The sequence below is a fragment of the Passer domesticus genome, chromosome 9, assembly GCF_036417665.1.
Source record: "Passer domesticus isolate bPasDom1 chromosome 9, bPasDom1.hap1, whole genome shotgun sequence".
NCBI classification, from domain to species: domain Eukaryota; kingdom Metazoa; phylum Chordata; class Aves; order Passeriformes; family Passeridae; genus Passer; species Passer domesticus.
In genome coordinates, this window is record NC_087482.1 from 29,259,896 (window position 1) to 29,279,870 (window position 19,975).

Consider the following 19,975-nt stretch of genomic DNA (forward strand, 5'->3'; position numbering starts at 1 on the left):
GGTGTCCCTGCTTTTCCTCCAGCGCTTTTCCAAGTTGTGCGTGAAGCTGAAGCCCAGAGTCATGGGACAGGGCAGGGCCAGGACTGCTGAGGCAGGGCCTGGAACAGCACAGCACGTGCACCCTCCTGTCTTTTGTGCCAGGCAGAAGGACACCAACCTGAAGGGGACTCTGATCCCCAAGATGAGCATTTCGGCAACGAAACCCACATCATCTCTGCACAGGGGGCAGTGGAGGCACGCAAAACCAGCGCGCATGGCCTGTCCCTGCAGGGCAAACACATGCAGTGTGAGCCAGGCCCGGGTGCTGCTGAGCACCTGCTGTGCCCCAGGACTGAGGGGAGGGATCCGACCTGGATGCAGTCCCTGTGGAACCAGGCTCTTTTGCACGTTGGGCACACCATGGTTTCAAAGGTCTTTCTATCCTCCACAGGCTCCATGCAGATGGGGCAATCGGTGCCCGGCTCTGGAGTTGCCTGCACCTCCTGCTCTGGATGGTGCTCGGGGCAGTAGGAGCTGGGGGAAAATAGATGAGCACAGTGAGAATTGCTGGATCCCTGGCCAGTGGTGGCCAGAAGCGGAGAGGAGGTACCTGTATGGAGGAATGTACTGATTGACACAGCCGACCTCCTTGGCACAGGGCAGGTGGAACCATCTCTCGCAGTCCTCCTGGCAGCACGTGATGGTTGCCCCGCTCTGGCCACAGACGCAGCAGCGCTGGAAAGAGCCAAGCAGCCCCATCAGCAGCAGCCTCGGGGCCTCCCCTGGCAGCCCCGCGGCTCCGGGCAGGGCGCAGGATGCGGCCACTGCTGGGTCCCAGCCCACAGAGCCGCCTGGGGGAGGAGGGAGGAGGCTCCTGTGCCAGAGCCTCTGTGCCAGAGCTGCTGGGAGCCAGACTTTGTCCCAGAGCTGGCTGTTGGGCCAGCCTTCCTTTGGTGCAGCCTGGGCTAAGCTCTGGCAAACCTCGCCTGGCACAAATCTCCCTGCTCTTGTCAGGCTCTCACCTTCTGTGCCGCCCGCCACACTGCAATTTGGATATCTCGAGGCAGAAAGCCCATGAGTCCAACACGATGCTCCACTTGGCGAAAAAGCAGAGTGGCGAAAAACTGCAGCAAAAGGGAGGAGCTGATGAGGAGAGAGTGGCAGGAACTGCCCATTGCAATGGCGGAGGGAGCACCCGCAGCCACGCACCAGGCAAAAGACGTGGGCACAGAGCCCGCCCTTCTCCACTTTGTCACCGCAGGTGTCCGGGTCAGCCTCCACACGGCGACACAGCATGCATGCTGCAGGGGACAGAGCCAGTGGCAGCGGGCATGAGCACCTCTGCAGCAGCATCGGCCCCGAGGGCTGCTCTGTCCCTGCCTGCCTGCCTGCCTGCCTGCCTGAGGGGCAGGGCTGGAGGCCTTGCAGAGCAGGGGCCATTGCGGGCACGGCTCTCCCAGGAGCTGCCCCCTGGCCCAGCTGGGCCCCACACGGGGAGGAGGGAGGCTCCCAGCCCCGGCATGGCTGAGCAGCTCCTGCCTCCCCCTGCCTCTGCTCTGGGCCCCACACTGCCTGCCACAAGAGCCCCTGGGCCAGGCTGTGCCAGGCCTGCTTTGCCCTCACCTGGCTCCCTGGCACCAGGGCCCTCCTGCTTTCTGTCAGACATGGCACGTGTCAGCTCTGAGGACATGGCAGCTGTCAGCTGTGAGTTGCTGTCCAGCAATGCCACGGTCTGCTCCAGTTGTTTGTTCTCCCTCTAGCTGTGGGCAAAAGAAGAGTGTGTGGGAGTGGGCAGAACAGGCCCAGAGCCACAAGGGCACTACTCCCTGCTCAGCCCTGTGTGAGCCCTGCTCCTGTCCGCCTTCTCCTCCCGTCGGTTGCTTCCAGGAACAACCCAGTCTCCTCTGGATATTCCTCCGCTGATTCTGGGAAAGGAGAGGCAGGTGAGCCTGCAGCACAGGCCCAGAGTCTCGAGGTGTGGGGCCCCTGTGGTCCCTGGGCAGCCACGTCCATGCCCTACCTTCTCCTGCCGTTGTCAGGTCGCACTGACACACGGCCTGAGCGCGGCCTTCCCTTTTGGGGCCGTGCTCGCACGGGTCACAATGGCCACTCTGACATCAGCATCGTGCACCCACAATTGGGGCAGCCATGGCCTCAGGTCCCTGGCAACCACTTGAGGCAGCCCCCTTGGGAACCGAGGCTCTGAGATGGCTCCGAGCCTTTGATCAGCGGGGAACCAGGGCAGGGACTGCTGCAGCAAGTGCAGGGTCAAATGCCAGGCCCTGGGGCAGCCATCGAGGGTGGGACTGTAGGCAGGAAGCTGCTGTTCAGGCACTGCCACTGCAGGACTCTGGCCCTGGCCATGGAAAATCTCTGCTCCTGCCCCTGGCAGTCGGTTGCCCAGAGATCCGGTGCAGAGTCTCCTGCACTGCAGAGATTCAAACCCTCCTCTAGGCGATCCAACTTTTTCCTGCACCTGTCTGGAGAAGACTAAGATGAACATGACTTGATGCCAGTGCTGATCACCACTGGGAACAGGAGCTAAACCTGGAGACCACCACAGCTGCCTCCACACCTCACTTATCCTGTCATCCATCAATTAACAACTTTGACATTGCTTATAAATGGAAAAGTTAGCATTAACCTCTTTAGAAGCGTCATCCTTTATACTGGCTCAGTGGAAACACAGAAAACTCCATGAGAATTTTCAGTGTCCATCTGACAGGAGAGCTTGCAACAGTCCTCGACTCAGAAGTCAAATGCAGGAGGATGCTTTTCCCCCAGGAAAGGAACTCTCCCAGTTTGGTCCATGCTTTCCTCCTAGCAAAAATAATTTTTAAAAATCAAGAAGAGAAGCACAAACAATTCTTGTCGATTTTTCTCATTCATGTCTCTGCAAACATGCTCCTGGAAATCCAGGTCCGTGACTTCTAGAACAATCAGCGGCATCCTGGGGAAACAGGGCAAGGGCTGACAAGCAGGGACACCCTGCACCTGCCTGATGCTGGGGCAGCAGGAGTTCATGCACTTTCCTGTCTCCATGGGAGAGCCACCTTGGGTGGAAGGCGATGCCTTCACTGATCTAGGAGGGAGGCAGAGCCGGTGCAATGCCAGGGAATGCCTTTAGCCAGTGAAAGAGACGCTCCAAAGTTTCCCTCATTTTGCCTCACGACTGTTGCCAGAACAGAGACCGGGACCACTGAAGACCCTGACTGGAGGTCTGGCCTGGCTGATGTGGATGCTTGCCAAGGGATTGTTTGCAGCTGGGTCTGCACTGCAGCCATGGTTTACTGCTTCCAGCAGGGCCTGCCAAGGAGCGACTTGCCCCCTATGCTTGCGCCTGCTTGGCAGCAATGGCCCATGAATTTCCCCACCTGTCGGCCAAAGGAACTTTCAGGGGTAACTTTGGTGGTCCCCCATGGAAAACCTTTCATCTGTTTCACTATCACTGCGACAAAGGGAGATTGAAGCCCCCTCCCAAGGACTGAGACTGACACCCCTATAATCCTACATGTGGCGGGGGGGCTGGCCTGGTCAAAGCAAATGCTTGCCCAGGTGTGGTTGCTGGACCAAGAAAACAACGGCTCTCGCTCACTGCTGAGAACATGGACTGTCTGCACCCGTTCTCAGTACCCGTTCTCCCTCAACTATTTCCATAAACTTAGTCTTTATGGTATCTGTTTCTCCTCGGCAATTTCAAGACCTGTTTCTCCCCCTTGGCAAAGGACTATAATAGATCCCTGAGTTAACCAGGACTTTGAGATCCCCCCTGACCAGACAAGGCAAATTTCCCATTGACTGCACCACCAGGCTTTTGTCTCTACATTTGGTAGTTATACAGCCTTTCTCTCTCTCTCTCTATTTTTTATCTCTATTCTAATCCCTATATTGCATTTGCTGTGGTCATTCAATAAAAGGTGAATTTGTTTTGACCAATACTGAAATCCCCTCCGTGTTGTTTTTGCACTCTGAGATCAGTTAATGAACCATCACGACCCCCCACTCGCTCCAGCAGATCCTGACACCCAGGAGGGAGGGAGGAGGCAGAGGAAGAGGCTTGACTTGGGAAGCTGCACCCGGGGCTCTGCAGGGAACCCAGCAAGGGCTCCAAGCAGAAAGAACCAGAAGAGCTTGGCCGGACAATCCCGTGCCGTGGACTTTGTGTCCTCCGTGCCAGGAACCCGTTGGCTTCTCCAAGCCCTGGGCACTGCTCTGGTGCAGCTCCTGCAAGTTACACACAGACACAGAGCTACCTGCTCTGTCTCAACCCTCTTCAGCACTGGACAGCAGGACACAGTAACACGTTGTCTTCAGCACATGATCTAATTATTAAAAGTCCTGCAGAGAAGCAGCTCACATTCAAAGCATGCAGGCAAAAAACCCCAAACCCTGATGCAAACTTTGAATTGACTCTAGAACCGTGTTCCTCCTCAGAAACAACGGCTAACGCTTTAGGCCAATGCTTTTTCCTGCTAGATCTTTGAAAGGATTTCAAAAGTTTTGTTGTTTGGCAACTTCTTCAAGCAACAAACAGGAAACATTTCTGATCTCTAAAAGAAGATTTATTGGCTTGTTTTCACTTTCCTTTTGGAATCCTTACGCTTCACCTGGCATTCCAGAAAATCATGAAAATCCAACATAATAGTAGGGGAAGTTCCTGAATTCACTGTTTGTCGCAAAGCCTTCCTTTGCATACACACGAGGAACTGGTCCTGTACCAGAAGGAGAGGCAGTGGTTTCCCTGACTGGACATCACAAGATGACGTTATACACTCCACTGTGCTGAAACACTTCTGTTGCCTGGTAATTACAAAGCCTCAAGCTCTTCTAGAGGCTTTCCCTGGTGCAACTTCATGAGCTCCCTCTCTGCTCAACTCTCGAGCCTGTCCAGCTCTCACGCAAGAGCAGCACAGCCTTGTGGAGCATCAGCCCCTGCTCCCGGTTCTGTCCCACCAGCAAACGGGCTGTGGGAGCGCTCCGTCCCTTCTGCCAGGTCACTGGGGAATAAGGCCAACAAGGCTGGCCCCAGCACGGCCCCCTGAGCTCACAGCTACCTGAGTTTGCAGCTCCACTGTGCACTTCTCTACCCCACTGTCCCTGAGCTGCCTCAGGAGCGACACAAGGGAGGCAGGGACAAAGGCTTGCTGAAGTCCCGGCTGACAAGGGCCACCGCTCTGCCCTCACAAACCCAGCCAGTCACTGCAGCAGCAGAGGTGGCTACCAGATTGGTCAAGCATGGTTTCCATTTCCTGTTATCCCACAGGCTTAGAGATGACATCCAAGAGGAGCTGTTCTCGTCACCTTTCTGAAAATGGAGCTGAGGCTGATGGGCCTGCAGTTTCCTGGCTGCGTCTTGGTGTCCTTTTGGAAGACTGCAGTGATGACGGCTTTCCTCCACTGCTCACGCCTCTCTCTGGGGGTATCACCTTCCCTGATCTGCTGACAGAGTGCCCTGCGCCAGAGGCAGGAGCAGAGATTTCCCTTGGCCCCAAAAGGGAAGGCTGGGCTCAGGCCGTGTGTCAGTCCAAACTGAAATCAGCAGGAGAAGGTAGGGCAGGGACGTGGCTGCCCAGGGACCACAGGGGCCCCACATCTCGGGGCTCTGGGCCTGTGCTGCAGGCTCACCTGCCTCTCCTTTCCCAGAATCAGTGGAGGAACATCCAGAGGAGACTGGGTTGTTCCTTGACGTGATCGACGGGAGGAGAAGGCAGGCAGGAGAAGGGCTAACGCAGGGCTGAGCAGGGCTGAGCAGGGAATAGTGCCCTCGTGGCTCAGGGCCTGTTCTGCCAACTCCCACACACTTTTCTTGTGCCCACAGTGAGACTGAGATAAAACAAATGGAGCAGACCATGGCATTCCTGGACAGCAGCTCACAACTGACAGCTGCCATGGGCTCAGAGCTGACAGCTGCCATGGGCAACAGGAAGCAGGAGGGCCCTGGTGCCAGGGAGCCAGGTGAGGGCAAAGCAGGCCTGGCACAGCCTGGCCCAGGGGCTCTTGTGGCAGGCAGAGTGGGGCCCAGAGCAGAGGCAGGGGGAGGCAGGAGCTGCTCAGCCATGCCGGGGCTGGGAGCCTCCCTCCTCCCCGTGTGAGGCCCAGCTGGGCCATGGGGCAGCTCCTGGGACATCCGTGCCCGCAATGGCCCCTGCTCTGCAAGGCCTCCAGCCCTGCCCCTCAGGCAGGCAGGCAGGCAGGCAGGGGCAGAGCAGCCCTCGGGGCCGATGCTGCTTCAGGCTAAGAGCCCCGCAGAGGTGCTCATGCCCGCTGCCACTGGCTCTGTCCCCTGCAGCATGCATGCTGTGTCACCGTGTGGAGGCTGAGCCCTGTGCTTCCCCAGGCCCTGGCAACTGCTCCTGTGCCACTCCGGCCCTGCCCAGGGCACCCATGGGCGCTGCTCGGGCCTCACAGCTGCCAGAACCAGCTGGGGCTGTGACAGCTCTGCTGCTCTGGGGCAAAGCACCCGCCTGTCCCTGGGCTGGGGGCAGTGCCCAGGCTGGCCTTGGCAGAGCCCATCCGCCCCTGGAGGGCTGGGGGCACCGCTCTGCTCTGGCCCGGCCCGGGCCTGGGCCACTCTTGACATTCCTGCTTGCCCTTACAGCCACCAGGCCTGAGCCCGAGCTCAATGGCCCCAGCCTGGCCAGTCACAACTGGAGCCTCCCTGATGTCCCCAGGCCTCGAGAGCCTCAGCCCCAGCTCCAAAACACTGCCTAGCAGGGACTGTTAGAGGTTTTCCCTGTTAGGTCTTTGAAAGGATTTTGAAAGTAACCTTGTTTGGCAGCTCCATGAAGGAAGAAAAAAGAAAAGCTTCTGAGCTTTGAGTGGAACTTTATTGTTTTGCTTTTACTTTTCTTCTGGCATCCTTGTGCTTCTTTCTGCATTCCTGAAAACAGTGAATATCCAACACAGTATTAGGGAAAGTTTCTAAATTCTCTCTATCTCTTAAATACATTCTTTACAGATAGTTAAGGTGCTGCTCCTGTAACATACAGAGATGCAGTGCTTTACATTACTGGACAATACAACAGGTTGTTATACAAAAGAGTATACAAAAAACCATTTGTTACATGGTATTTGCAAAGATGCAAATTCTTCTTGAGGTCCCAAATTAATTTGGCATGCACATTCATACCTGCATTCCCTCCCCATGCTCAGCTTTCGCCTAGAGCTACCAGGGAACAGATGTTCCATACTCACCTCAAGCAATAATCTGCGTCTGTCTTCCCAACCCTCTTTCTCTTCACTGAGCTCCAGTGATCTACAAAATAATCTTGGGCCCTCTGCACAAAACAAACAACCAATTAATAGGGTTAAACACTTCTGACTGTGCTGCTGCTTCTAACAATCATGAACAGGGCAGTAAGAAAGTCAGAAATCAATTCTCCGCATCCTTCTTGTTCTCCTGCCCCCCACCACACCTTGGCTCCATCAGAAACGCTCCCTGCTGCAGCCTGGTGTACTAAGAACAATGAAAGGCAGCAGCAGTTCTCCTCAACATGCTGCAATCTAAATTGCAGGAAAATGGCAGCCGTTCCCTTAGAAGCTCAGCACCAGGACCCTGCATCCTCCCCAGCATTGAGGCCTGCTGAGGACTGAGCTCTCCGTTTTAAAACACCCTGTAAATCAGACAGGTTGTAAGATTGCCATTCACTAAGATATGTGTGCAAGGATCCAAAATGTCTAGGTAACCTGTCAAGTGACTAATTGTTTTTCACACACTCTATAAGTCCAGATTCCTATTAGCCAAATATCTGAAAGAAAAGAAAGCCAGAAATCTGCTTGACATTTATTTTACCAGGACTTGCTCATGGGATTCCACCACTATTTTGGCCACAAGTAAGGGTGGCAAATTTTGCTAGAAAATATTCATAACTAGTCCCGGAAAGGTTCAGAAGGGAAAGAAGTACAAAAGGGGGTGAAGAAATTCTGTCCTACCTCTTAGGCGTTCATCATCGTTGGAGAAGAAGAAAACTCCAGCCCTTTCTGTGCGTGGTAAAGAAAGAAACCTAGACAAGTACAAAGGGATTTTAGCATCCTAAATTGTACTATCAAATTCCATGCGCATGACTTGAAACTGTAGTGCTTCAGAGAAATTGTATACATTGAAAAACTTTATTCCCTAGTACCCAAATAGAGCTTTTGATTTTACAAAAGCCACTTTGAAAGAGAAAACTGACTGTGTCTTTGGCTTTTGGCCAAACTCCATTTGGAGTTGGTCAAACCCAAATGACCCGGAAAATTTCTTGTGCTCTACTTCTCTTTTCCACATTCAACCTGACAGCAAACGGGCTGCTGGGAGTTTTGACTCTGTGCAGCACAAATGGTTTTCCAAGATGGCTTTCAGGGGCGTGCAATGTCAGTTTCCCACTTGCTGAGTGCTGCTGTTAATATTGACACAGCATCCAGCTACTACCGCCAAGGAGACAACAAAGAGCAATGGAACTTGCATTTCTCGGTCCTTTTCAATTTCTGACATCTCGGGCTCATCATCACCCTCAGAACTGCTGTCTTGGAAACGTGGATCCTCTTGCCACGTGACTTTTACCGGTTTTGTTGTTCCAAGTACGTAAGGCTCTGCGATAACAGCAGCAATAGAGAAAAAAAGCCAAAACCAGATTATTTCTATACTTGCCAGGAAAAATTAATAATTGAAGTGAAATACTTACTGTTGAAAAGACAGATTTTGGAAGGACAGAATGTTTCCTCCTAGATTTTCTGAGCTGTATCTCTGCTCCAGTATTTTCCACTTTTTTCTAGGGATCTCTTACACATTCTGCCATTACCTTTTTTGATGCCCAACTCCTCTGTGTCTCCAAAGAAGGAAAACTTGAAAGCACTCCACTCCTGAGCTGTGTCCTTCTCAGGCAAGGGTCCCAAATGGTCATCTGGGCCAGAGTCCTGTGCGTCCTCTTTGTCCCAGGGTATTTCCACAGTCTTTTCTGGTTTGCTCATTGAATGTCCAAACAAGTCTTTCAAATCAGCAGCAATATCATAATAGATTTCTTCAGACACTTGAGGCAGTGTCTCACTCTCTTCTTTCTTCTTCCTTGTGGCTTTCCTGAAAGGAGATTGCTCAAGGATAGCAACACAGCACACATCCTTTCCAAAGACAGCTTCCCCAAGAGCCACCTTGCTCTGAACGTCTCCCTAACCGGATCCAAGCCCATTAAGGAGTGGTTCACTTTCAAGGCTAAGCAGTGGGGAAACATCTGAGGTTGGAGTCTAAAGGCAGGAACAAGAGTCCTTTTCCATTAGCCACATCCTTAAGGGACTTGTCACTGAATAGATGGTTACACAGAAATCAAGGTATTTAGCACAGATTTCTTAATCTGATCAATCTTTACACAGATTTCTTAAGCTTTTCTCACAGTCCTGCAAATCTTCAAGTCCCTGAATTGACCTTTCTGACCTTCAGTGAGAACAGAAAATGGAATCCCGAAAACAGATGGACTAGAAAAAAGATGACAGTACATGTTGGTTTTGGTGGTCAGAATTCCTATTATATCTTGATTTTAGCTACCGGTGAGAGAACTAAATTATAATCAGGTCAATCTACATAGTTTCAAACTCCGTTGTTGCTATAACCATTTTTCAATGGGAAGAAACACAATTTTAGTTAGCAAGCTGTAATACTACCTCTCCTTTTCTGTAGCACTTGGTTTCCTTTCAAAAACTGCATGGTCCTCTCTTGTTGGATCATAACGGAGGGCATTAATATCTCTATAAAAGAGAAAGGCAAAGAAACACCAGTGTACAATCTAAACGCCAATATGAAAGCTACCTTAAAATTTTACATTCAGAGCAAGATTCACATTAGTTCCGTTACCAAACAACACCTAAATCGATCCAAAATGTAACTGGCTGTTAGAAAGCACCCTCTAGTCAGTGTCTGGGTCAGGAAACATAACGAGAAGTGGATTTAATCAAATTGTGATCTTTCTGATAAAACATAGCCGTCACTTGTGTGTTATGCTGTGAATTTATACCTTCACCTGATAATCTCTTGAGGAGCTACATAAATACAGCTATCCATACAGATGTGGATAGATTTCTTCTAGTACCAAACACTGCATAAATTCAAATAGTCTAAAGGAGCAAAAAACCAAAAACAACACACAAGAACCCTTTATGCCCATCTTCCAAAATTCAAAGATTTCAGGGTCTTTCAGCCTCCCTTCCTAAGCCTCCTTTACTGACAGCGGATGATTCATACTTGAATTTCTTCACACTTGTGACTGTTTTATTTGGCTTGGGCTGCTCCAAATTGATATTCAGGAGGCTTCCCAGTATTTGCAGATTTTTCTTTTTCTCCGCAGCAAGCTCCATTTCTTCACCTGCCTTCAGGCTGCTTGCCTCTGCTAAGAGAAAAATAAATACATTCGATTTACTCTGCTAAGCCTGTAATGTGGGATGCATAACATTTACGACAGTATTAGAAGAGCTCACATCTATGAACACATCACTTCCTTTTATCTTGAAGCTACTTGAAGGTTTTCTGCCTTGCACTGTAGAAAACCCTTCATTAGAAATGTCACAGGCATCTTTTTCATGGCAAAGTCAGAGCACTTATTTAACCCATTCCCTGATTATATCACACAACTGTGCAACCCCCCTGCCACTGACAGATGCTCTACACAAGATCCCAGTAAACAAGAAAGGCTGTTGGAAGGCTCTATGGCCACCAGTAACCAGGAAATGTGATCAGCTTTACCTTCTTCCTCACTATCACTCTCAAGGAATCGAGCATCCATGCGGAACCTTTCATCAGTGCCAAAGCGAGATTGCAGCTGCAGGAGCTGAACAAATGAAACAGATGCTATTAAGCACTGGAGAAGAAAATAATAATTCAGTAACTTTTTTTTTTTTACTATAACAATGGCAACATACTCTTTATGTTTAGCTTTTGATGCCTTTTCCAGCAATTTCTTTGTATATGAAGATGACAGTATCAGAGAAACTCCTCCCACTCCCCACCACACATTATGCCCTTCCTTTAAGGGAATTCTGTTGTAAGTTTATAAAAATCATATTCAGCAAAAATGAAAAGACACGGGTTATATTCTTCTGAAGCAGTGCTATGGAGATCTAGAGGAAAAACTAAATTACAGTAATGGCTTCACTCACTTTTTCACCAGCTTTGCCTTCAAACTGGGGCTTAATTTTGAATCGCTCATCATCCGTATCCTCTTGCTCATCCTCACTGCTCTCAAACAGTCTGCTCGAAGATTTGGCAGCTGACTTATCCTTTGTTACACAAACAGAGAAGAGAAAAGTAGCTGTTCACATAAGTTTGAGGATGTAAATCAGTACCAACTTTGTTCATGTGCTCTCCAGTTTAGCTGATAAAGCAGATTTCTTGCACAACCAGTTCCCTTCCTGACCCATGTGCTTCAAATCTTACCTTGTCCACACACCTTGTACAATTCTGCTTTACAGTTACGACTATTCAGTTTTCCCACAGGCAAAATACCCATGCAAAAGAAAACTCAGGCATTACAATATGAGATAGTTCGGTATAAAAATTCAACTTTCTGATTATGTCATACTGATTTTTTCCCAGTAACACTTACTTCTCCATGCCCATTTCTCAAACTTGCATCCTTTTCCAACATCTCATCCACTTCAGCTTCGTCTTCCACATCGGAATCAAATATGATGTGTTTGTGCTGTCCTGCTGGCTGCCTGTCCTAGAGAAGAGTCAAATGTCAAGCCAAAGACCCGCTGCACTCAGACACAACTATCTGAAAGATGTTTTCATGACACAAAAAGAGGAACCTGCTACTCCTCTTGAAACTCTACAGAAATTCCAGGGAGGAGGTATGCAGCATTTTGTATACTCTCAAAAGAAAACTGGCAATGTCATTAGAAATTCCAAATTATGATTTTATAACATTTTACTCCATATGTATTAATTACCCTCTTCCTTGTATTGTGTACTATTCAACCAGAAGTTGTAATTACCAGATTTGAAAGGGCTCCTTGAATAAGTTTCTTCTGTAATTCCCTCTCTCTCTGTCTCTCTTCCAGAGCTGCCAGCCTCCTCTGGTTGTCCTGGAGCTGTTTCTCTATTGTACTGGGCTCCTTTGAGGCAGCAGCTTGAAGACAAGGCTCCTTATCTTCTAGAAGTCCTGTGTTCCCATTCCCACCTTTATTACCTTCACATTCTGGGGTTTTTTTGCTCGTATTCCTCTTTAAAGTTTTGGAAAGCAGTTTTGGACTCTTCAGCTGCTGTTTAACGTGCTCCTGGGCCCCTGCAGCATCACTGTCCATGCCACTGCTCCCATCACCATGATCAGTACTAGCAGCAGCAGGTCTGTGCTCCGAATTTTGGTCTTGTAGAGAACTCACACCTTTGTTCTTCCCTTGCAAATGAGGCCTGGAACCAGGCTGAAGTCTCTGACCTGCTGAGGAGGCAGCAGCTGACAGTTCTTCATGCTGCTCAAAAGGCACTTTGTGTCTCTTTTTGTTGCTGACTTCAAGTGAAGACAAAGGATGGTTCTTTGGCTGATTTTTAGATGACTCCTCCCCAAAATAAGATGTACAAGCTTCAACTCCCAAACTTTCTACAGACTTCTTCTTTAAGCCAGTGCTGTCCTTACTTAACTCTTTTACACAAAGGGACCCTATTCCTCTGAAGGGCTGATATTTCAAATGTGAATTATTCTGTCCCTTGGAGCTTTCCTTAACAGTGTCCTCCTCCCCTGCTAAAATATCAGCCAGCACATCTCCAGGACAGATGGGGTTTTTTTTAACTGCAGGGTAAAATTTAGAAGGTTTTGGTTTATTTACAGTATTATCCTTGGGATTATCTTCAACGCTGGACTGACAAGGACTCTGTTCACTGCCTGACCACTCTGCAGGTGTCCCAGTGTTTTCTGTAGCCAATGCCTTTAAGTCATCCAAGGTAAGGTCTAAGCGGTAACAGTTTTGCATCATAGACTCATAATCAGAGCTGATTTCAGACTCCCCTTTCTCAGACTCTGAACAAGAGCTGCCACTATCACATGTCTCTGTTGTACTGCTGGCTGCTGTATTCTGCAAGGCAGCCATTCTGGATTTCTTGATTTTCTCTTTTCTTTCAATGCATTCTTCTTTTAAACTGCGAGGTTTCAGTGAGGAGCCATTTACCAAACCACTTTGTTTTTTAGCTAATATTTCTTTATTTTCCACCCTCCCCTGTTTAGAATCTTCTGGAGTTTTACTTTCAGCAATGATTTCATCTGTATCTGCTGAATCATAACCATTATCACATTCCACAGTCTCTTTCTCTTTGTTACTTCCTTTGATAGCTTTCTTCATGGCATCCAAATTGCTTAAGGACCAGTGGCTACTGTATTTTAACTCAAAATTATCCCCAACAATTTCCAAGTGCTCACTTTCAGTCTCAGCATTTTCAGCTTTCTGTCTTTCTGCCTCTTTCTTTACCATTGCCCTGATCTCCTCTTCAGAATCAATGTCACTATCAGAAACACTGGTATTATTTTTGGCTGTAACTCCATTAGCATTTTTAGATATTTTCCCATCCAGTCTCTTTGCAAGAGGCAATTCCGACTCCTCACCAGGTTTGGGTTTTGCTCTGTGGCCGAGCTGGGGTGAGTCTGTGTGTTTGGGACGTGGTGGGCACTCAGAGGACAGAGCTGCTCCATTCAGGGCCTCTCTGCCCAGCCGCCTTCGTTTCTCCGGTGGTTTCCTCGTGCCAGGGAATTCCCCTGGCCGCTTCCTGGGCACGCTGTCATCTCCCCCTTCCAGGCTCCAGGTGAGCTGGGATACAGGAGCTGCATGGGCCAGCTCTGGCTCCAGCTTCCTCAGGTTGTGGCAATACTTTGAGGGGTCGTACTTCACCAGGTTAGTCTGAGTTAAGGATCTGAAAGCCCCCAGTTCTTTCAGCAGACTCAGGGCTTTATGAACAGGCTGAATCCTGCAGGAAAGGATTCTTTGCCATCCTTTCTCATCCTGTGACCACAAGCCTTTAAGCAACTGAGTGCAGTGTAAAACAACTGCTCGAGTCACACAAACTTACTGCAGGATTTACTTGGGGGATTCAGTAAATTAAGCTTGACAGAGGAGTAAAAATTAGGACTGTCAAGCAACTGTTTTTCTATATGACAAAAGAAGGAAGGGAATTGTGTTCAAGGCCAAACTATCAGAAAAGGATATTTTATTTTTTTGTTGATTCCTGAGGTGCAGGATAGGCAAGACTCTGCCAAATTTTCCAACAACCCATTTCTGAAAGACAAGAAAAATAATCAGTGTTAAAAAAAAAAAAAGAGAGTAGAAGTAACTCTGGAATAAGATGAATTTTTATTAGTGAATAACAAAAACACTAAAAAAGACCACATGTGATTAATTCTTTTTTCTTTATTCTCTCTAGTGAGCCCTACCATGCAACTTGGCCAGCCTCCTTCTCAAAAACAAAACAAACCAAAGTCAACCAAAAAAATAAATTTCTACAACCTACAAATAAAAGAGTCATAATGAAGAACCACATTTCTTTACAAGTCCTATTTTTAGCACAGGTTTTCTGGTTTATGAATTAACAGTGGTACCTACAAAGACAGGATCACTATTATTTTGCTCTTTTCCCCCTTCTCACAAAAAAAATTTAAAAATCCCTCCAAAACCATTCTGTGCTCAGCAAACAGTTTTGATAAGTTTGTAGTAAATATAAATTTTGTTGCCTAAGTTTGCACGTCAGGTGACTTTATTCTTTCTTTTGTAATTATGGGCAGACCCTGATCCTGTGCTGAAGCCCAACCCAGCCACCAAAAGTTATGTGGTGCATAGAAATAAGTCCCTTTACAAGCTTTTAAGGGTGACACAACCAAATTCCCAGTACAAATGAGGAACAGGGCATTTCCTCATTTCACATGGCAAGAGTGGACAGTATGATCATGATTATTTCATTGCAGAGAATGACAGGAGCCCTGTCCATGTCTACACAAGGCATTTCCTCAGAGTACTTTCCACAGCTTGGACTGTCACTCTTAATAATGTAGTTTCTTTACATAAAGCATAAATTTTGCATGAATTTAGATGCAATGAGCTTGCTTTTTGTTGTTGTTTTATTTCTCTTATATGTAGGCATGATGTTTTATGAAAAATCCTTTGCTAGGCTTTTTGTCCTATTCTAGCTGAAGAGCTTCAGGAAAGAAATGTAAACAAAAACTGTCTGCTGCTGTGGAATGCAACAGGTGCAGCTGTGATTGGTGCATGTTGGTTGTTTCTAATTAATGGCCCATCACAGTCAGCTGGCTCACACTCTCTGAGAGTCAGGAGCTTTTGTTTTTTGTTATTCATTCCTCTCCTGTTCTTTCTAGCCTTCAGACAAATCTTTTCTCTCTATTCTTCTAGTGTATTTTAATATAACATTTTGATATAATATATATCATAATAGAATAAAACATTTATACATCTACCCCACCATACCTTATGATCTGGCACCTCTGTACCTGGTACTGCTCTCATGTGGAAGTCCACAACCCCCTTTTTTTTCAGTGATTCCAACAGAGACATTTGGTCATTTCTCTGTGGTTTTTCTTTCTGCAGCTTTGCTTCCTCCCTCTCCGTGGCCAGCCTGTACCAGAGAGTACATGAGACATGGAGAAAGGTGCAGAATTGGAGCTGGCAGTGATCCCCTCCCACGGAACAGCAGCCACTCACTGCTCAGGGAATTAGCACCCACCACCTCCCAGGGAATAATGATGCAAAATGTGTTAGAGCATCAAAGCTAAACCAGCAGCCCAGAGAGTCTATCAAAACTGAAACAATAGGAGTGTACAGGATGAAAGTACAGCCATAATATTGTCAGATAAGCAGAAAAACAGGCAGTTTTAGCAACAACATACATTTGAAAAGATGGATTTCTACCTGTGCAAAAAGCTTTCTTTGGCCAACTCAATTTTCAGTGTCCCCCCTTTCCATTTTGTTTTATTTAAAACTGACATGCCTGCAAAACAAAGATGGGAAATGAATATTTTCTACATTAAAAAAAAAAAAAAAAACAACTTCACTAGGCTGCCTTGTATGACAGCCTGAGGGTGCCTCAGCATGACCTTACACCTGACTGCTCACTTGGGTTAGGGCTGTATCTGAAAGGGCCAATACCCAAACCTTAAACCAGCAGGTTTACACCCAAAACTGAAGTTCTCCCTTCGAAACTGCCTAATGGCAGCATTCCCCAGACCCAGGGGCACGTTGCAAAAGCAGCTTTACATCAGCTCTCCTCCTGGGTGTCCTCTCACAGAAATCAATTTCAGCATTTTATAGATCTGATGAAAGCACAAGAAGCACAAAAGGCTTAGAACAAACAAACCAACAGGGTTCCCAGAGCAGCTGTGGCTGCCCCATCCCTGGAAGTGTCCCAGGCCAGGATGGACAGGGCTTGGAGCCCCTGTCATGGCAGGGGTGCAGTGAGATGATCATTAAGGTCCCTTCCAAGGCAGACCATCCTCTGAGTCTCTGAAACTCACAAATCACCTACTTCAGTCACAAGGAATCTTTTCAACCTGCTCACAGCAATTTCTGAAAACTTCAGCAAAGCAGCTTCCACAAAACTGCAGCTTAAAGAAAATAAGATCAACCTGACAAGAAAATGAAAGAGGCTCTACCATGACCACAGCTGGATGTGACAACATGAGATGAGCTATCAGCAATGCAACTTGGCTCAAAAACATAACTAAGCAAAAAAAACCACAAAAAAAACCCACCACCAAAAAAGTACTTACACTTTTTCAGATCTGCATCAGAAATGTTGACACTGATGTAAGCAAATGTTTTCATAGGATTCCCTGGTCAATGACAAACGTTAAGTTAATTTTATATTGTTTCAGCATTTCCTTTAAAACTGAAGTGTCTCTAAAGCAAAAATTCCATTTCACACTCCAAAGAGAAAAGTAAATAACTTTTAAAACATGAAAGAAAACCATTACCCTGATCATCTTTCCTGGTAATAATCTCTGTGTCCAATACGCTCCCAAACTTGCCAAATCTTTCTTCCAGCTCAGCTTTGGAAACCGTATGGCCAAGCCCTCCAACATAGAGACGTTTGGAAACCTGTTCCTCCTGCATGCTGCCAAGCCAAGGTGTCACACCAGGACACACACTCTGCTCCCCTGCAAGGAGACAAAACAGCTCAGTGACACTCACGGAAAGCAACGTGATCGCAATAACGAATCACGGACAAATCAGCGCATTAAAAACCCACGAAGCACCTCATGAGCAGAGCGCTCCTTTGAGCTGCAGCGGGCAACACGCTCCGCTCCAGAGCGGCGACAGCAAACCTCGCGCTGCTACACGAAACCAGAGTTCAGGGCTTTTTTAAAACTCTGAACCATGTACGCGCAAAAGGCTCTTTACAACATAACCCAAGGGTTCTCTGTGGCGGGAGCACGGAGGACAGGACAGGAGATGCCGAGGGACCCGCCGCCCCCGGCCCGGCCTCACCGCCGCCATGTGCGAGCCCCGCAGAGCCCCGGCCTTACCTTCCCCCCGCAACTCTTCCCAGCCCTCGCTCGAAAAAAGAGTTCCGCCTCCTGCTGCCGCTGCATCCTGATCGGCTGCTCGCCTCTGCTGGGTTCCTGTTTCCGGCCGGTCAGGTGTGGCGGGAACACGGGGGCTGGGTCCTGTGACGGCGGACGCTTTGAAAGTGACTAACGAGGAAGAGAAGCGGGGGTGTTTTCCGAACCCGTGAGCAAAAATCAACGCGAACAAGGGAACAGCCGACAAAGCGAGGCTTTTTTGCTTTCATTTATGATAAGGAGCTAGGGAGCTACCCCCCAGCAGCTCTATTGTTCGACAAGGAGGGGAAGGAAGGCGCGGCCGGCGCCACCCGCTCGGGCGGCAGCTGTGGTAGCGCCCAGGCGCGCGGGTTGGCGCGCGGTTCGAAAAGTGCGGGGCGCGCGCGCCGGGTCCGAGCGCTCCCTTCCCCTCAGCGCCCTGAGGCTCCGTCCGCTGGCCGCCCTGCCCCGAGCGCCGGTTCTGTCCGCTCGCCGCCCTGCTCTGAGCGCCGGCTGCGTCCGGTCGCCGCCCTGCCCCAGGTGTCCGTAGTGCCGGGGCTCCCCGGGCTCCCGACTGCGCTGCTCGGACCCCCGTTCCGCCCCTGCGGCACCTGTGTCACCTGCGAGCCTGGGCGCGGCTCAGCCCCGGCTCCTCGGACGAGTGGCGGTTTCAGCGGCGCCCTGCCAAGGGCTGAAGGCGCGCAGGGAAGCGGCGGACGCGGAACGGTTCGGTTCGCACAAACGCTGCAAGGCGCTTCCCAGCTCCTCCTGGGGCAGCATAGAGTCAAATACTCGGAGCTGTAAACAGGCAGGTACGTAGAAATGGGGAATATGTGCTGTTATGCAAAATATTTATAAATATACACACGTATGATATATCAGAGGAGAGCTGTTTGTAAGAGTTTTGCTTTACTTGGTTCAAGACTAGGCATTTTGTTCTAGATATAAAATATTTGAATTAGCCTTTGAGTCTTCTGCCGCCTGGTGAAGTCTTTGAGTTTAAGTAGCTGTAAGTAATTTATGTCTCCTGTTACTGCTATTAAAATAGGGATCAGCTGACCTGGGGTAACGTTCCGGCTGTGGTAATGTTTTTCTTTTACACGTTATACTCTTTATTGTGACCATGACTTTACTTTCTTCACTATATCCAGTCCAAAAAAAATCTGGTGAGGACTGGGTGATTATTTAATTGCACATAGTTCCTTTAGCCACTAAGCAAGTTTTTAATGCAAAGTGTGCTTTTCATGTTGTTTTCTTATGTGTGTTATAAAGGCACTGCTTCCTAGGAAATAAACTAATAAAATCCAATTTCCCCCTCGTCCCCTTTGAGTGAATGATGTTAGTGTGGAACTTGCACACCACATAGAGTAGGGGTGGGCTAAAATATTTTAAACACCCCTCATTTTAAACCACCCTACATAGAGTAAGGGTGATTTAAAAACACACAAAATAAATGTTGGGTTTTTCCTGGTCAAAAGTATTAGCACATTAGTTTTGACCTGCATATATCTTTCACATTCTTCTGTATGTGTTGTAGCTAGGCTGAATGTCAGATTATTATTTTTCCTGAAAACTGAGGTTTATTTTTTAAATTATTGGTGAAACATGTTTGCAATTCGTGTCTCTGTTGCTGTTTACTCTGAAGGCAGATTGTGTTAGGAGCAGCTGTGCCTCGTCTGCCCAGGTGAGTCGTTAGGTCAATTGGTCAATTGTATCTGATTGCAGTTGGTTTTTACCTGTGGAGCAGCTTGTTGTTCTATTACAGCAAATGTAAAACAGCTCAGTGCACTCCTGGATCAGTTAATGACTAATTTAAAAGGTTCTTAAAGCCTTTGACTCCATTAGATCCCTGATTTAACTTCTGTGTCTGGAGATTGGTAGTGCTCTGTATCTTGAAACAATTGCCTAATGTTATATTTGTGTTTTAAAAAAAGTGATTTCTTCTTTGCTCCTGAGAAAAATCCTTATTTTGTTTTATGCAGTGGTTCTGAGAAATGGACGAGGGCGTTTTTCAAGCTTATGAAGATGAAATCCAGGCACTGGAAGAAGAAATTAGGCTGTTGACAGAAGAGTATGAGGATATGCGACAAGAATCCGCCTTCTTTTCTGATGAGGAGATACTGAAGTCAATGTATGCCTTTTTTTCATTTGTTAGGTTAATAGAATTTCTTTGTCAAAATTGTTTGGGATAACCTTTTGCCTCTATGTTAGGACTTTCCTTATGTTAGTAAATGTGAAACTCCATGGATAAAATGAGTCATTTATATGAGTAAAGGCATCTGAGCTCCCTTTCCTTGCATGTTTTTGCACATTTCTCAAAATGGACTCTTGCACCTCCAGACTTGGAATAAAAGTTGTGTCTACCTGGCAGTGAATGGACAAAGTTTATGTAAGTTAGAATAGTTTACTGTTTTCAGCAATGTGATCCAACTGAATCTTAACTCCCTGGAAACTGATTTGCGTCTGAAAACCATCAGATCCCATTACTAATGCCTTTTATTTAA

The 19,975-nt window shown here is 47.9% G+C and overlaps 2 protein-coding genes and 1 long non-coding RNA gene across 7 annotated transcripts in view; 1 reads left to right on the forward strand and 2 right to left on the reverse strand.

Annotated features, from left to right (window-relative positions):
- Positions 1-1,188: 1,188 nt before the first annotated feature.
- On the reverse strand, positions 1,189-2,105 carry LOC135307352 (uncharacterized). Its single transcript, XR_010368056.1, has 3 exons — positions 2,000-2,105; positions 1,603-1,904; positions 1,189-1,280 (listed from the first exon to the last, which is right to left on the reverse strand). It is a non-coding gene; the product is annotated as an uncharacterized LOC135307352 (long non-coding RNA).
- Positions 2,106-6,784: 4,679 nt separating this feature from the next.
- NOL8 (nucleolar protein 8) lies at positions 6,785-17,481 on the reverse strand. 4 transcript variants are annotated; one of them, XM_064432256.1, is made up of 17 exons: positions 17,457-17,481; positions 16,905-17,087; positions 16,701-16,763; positions 15,844-15,922; positions 15,403-15,550; positions 14,134-14,202; positions 11,938-13,821; positions 11,547-11,663; positions 11,101-11,220; positions 10,688-10,772; positions 10,190-10,334; positions 9,613-9,696; positions 8,760-9,034; positions 8,424-8,550; positions 7,912-7,982; positions 7,174-7,256; positions 6,785-6,859 (listed from the first exon to the last, which is right to left on the reverse strand). In XM_064432256.1, the coding sequence occupies exons 2-17, from the start codon at positions 17,041-17,043 to the stop codon at positions 6,806-6,808; spliced, it is 3,543 nt and encodes a 1,180-aa protein (XP_064288326.1). In that variant the 5' UTR covers positions 17,044-17,087; positions 17,457-17,481; the 3' UTR covers positions 6,785-6,805. The 4 variants fall into 4 exon arrangements, with proteins under 4 accessions (XP_064288326.1, XP_064288325.1, XP_064288323.1 ...); XM_064432255.1 differs by lacking the exon at positions 17,457-17,481 and adding an exon at positions 17,419-17,451; XM_064432253.1 differs by lacking the exon at positions 17,457-17,481 and adding an exon at positions 17,187-17,412.
- Positions 17,482-18,132: 651 nt separating this feature from the next.
- Positions 18,133-19,975, forward strand: part of CENPP (centromere protein P) — a 112,399-nt gene continuing 110,556 nt past the window's right edge. Inside the window, exons 1-2 of one of the 2 annotated variants that reach the window (XM_064432277.1) lie at positions 18,133-18,283; positions 19,454-19,602. In XM_064432277.1, coding sequence (XP_064288347.1) covers positions 19,466-19,602 — 137 coding nt within the window. In that variant the 5' untranslated portion in view covers positions 18,133-18,283; positions 19,454-19,465. Of the gene's footprint in view, positions 18,284-19,214; positions 19,291-19,453; positions 19,603-19,975 lie in introns of those variants that run through there. The other variant, XM_064432278.1, reaches the window with a different exon arrangement.

Excerpts from the sequence above, each read along its gene's own strand:
- NOL8 (XM_064432256.1), bottom strand. The coding sequence starts at position 17,043 with ATGCAGGAGGAACAGGTTTCCAAACGTCTCTATGTTGGAGGGCTTGGC. Across the intron at positions 10,773-11,100 it reads AAGGCAAAGCTGGTGAAAAA|CTCCTGCAGCTGCAATCTCG; the intron begins GTGAGTGAAGCC and ends TCATTTGTTCAG. Across the intron at positions 7,257-7,911 it reads CGATGATGAACGCCTAAGAG|AGGGCCCAAGATTATTTTGT; the intron begins GTAGGACAGAAT and ends TGTTTTGTGCAG.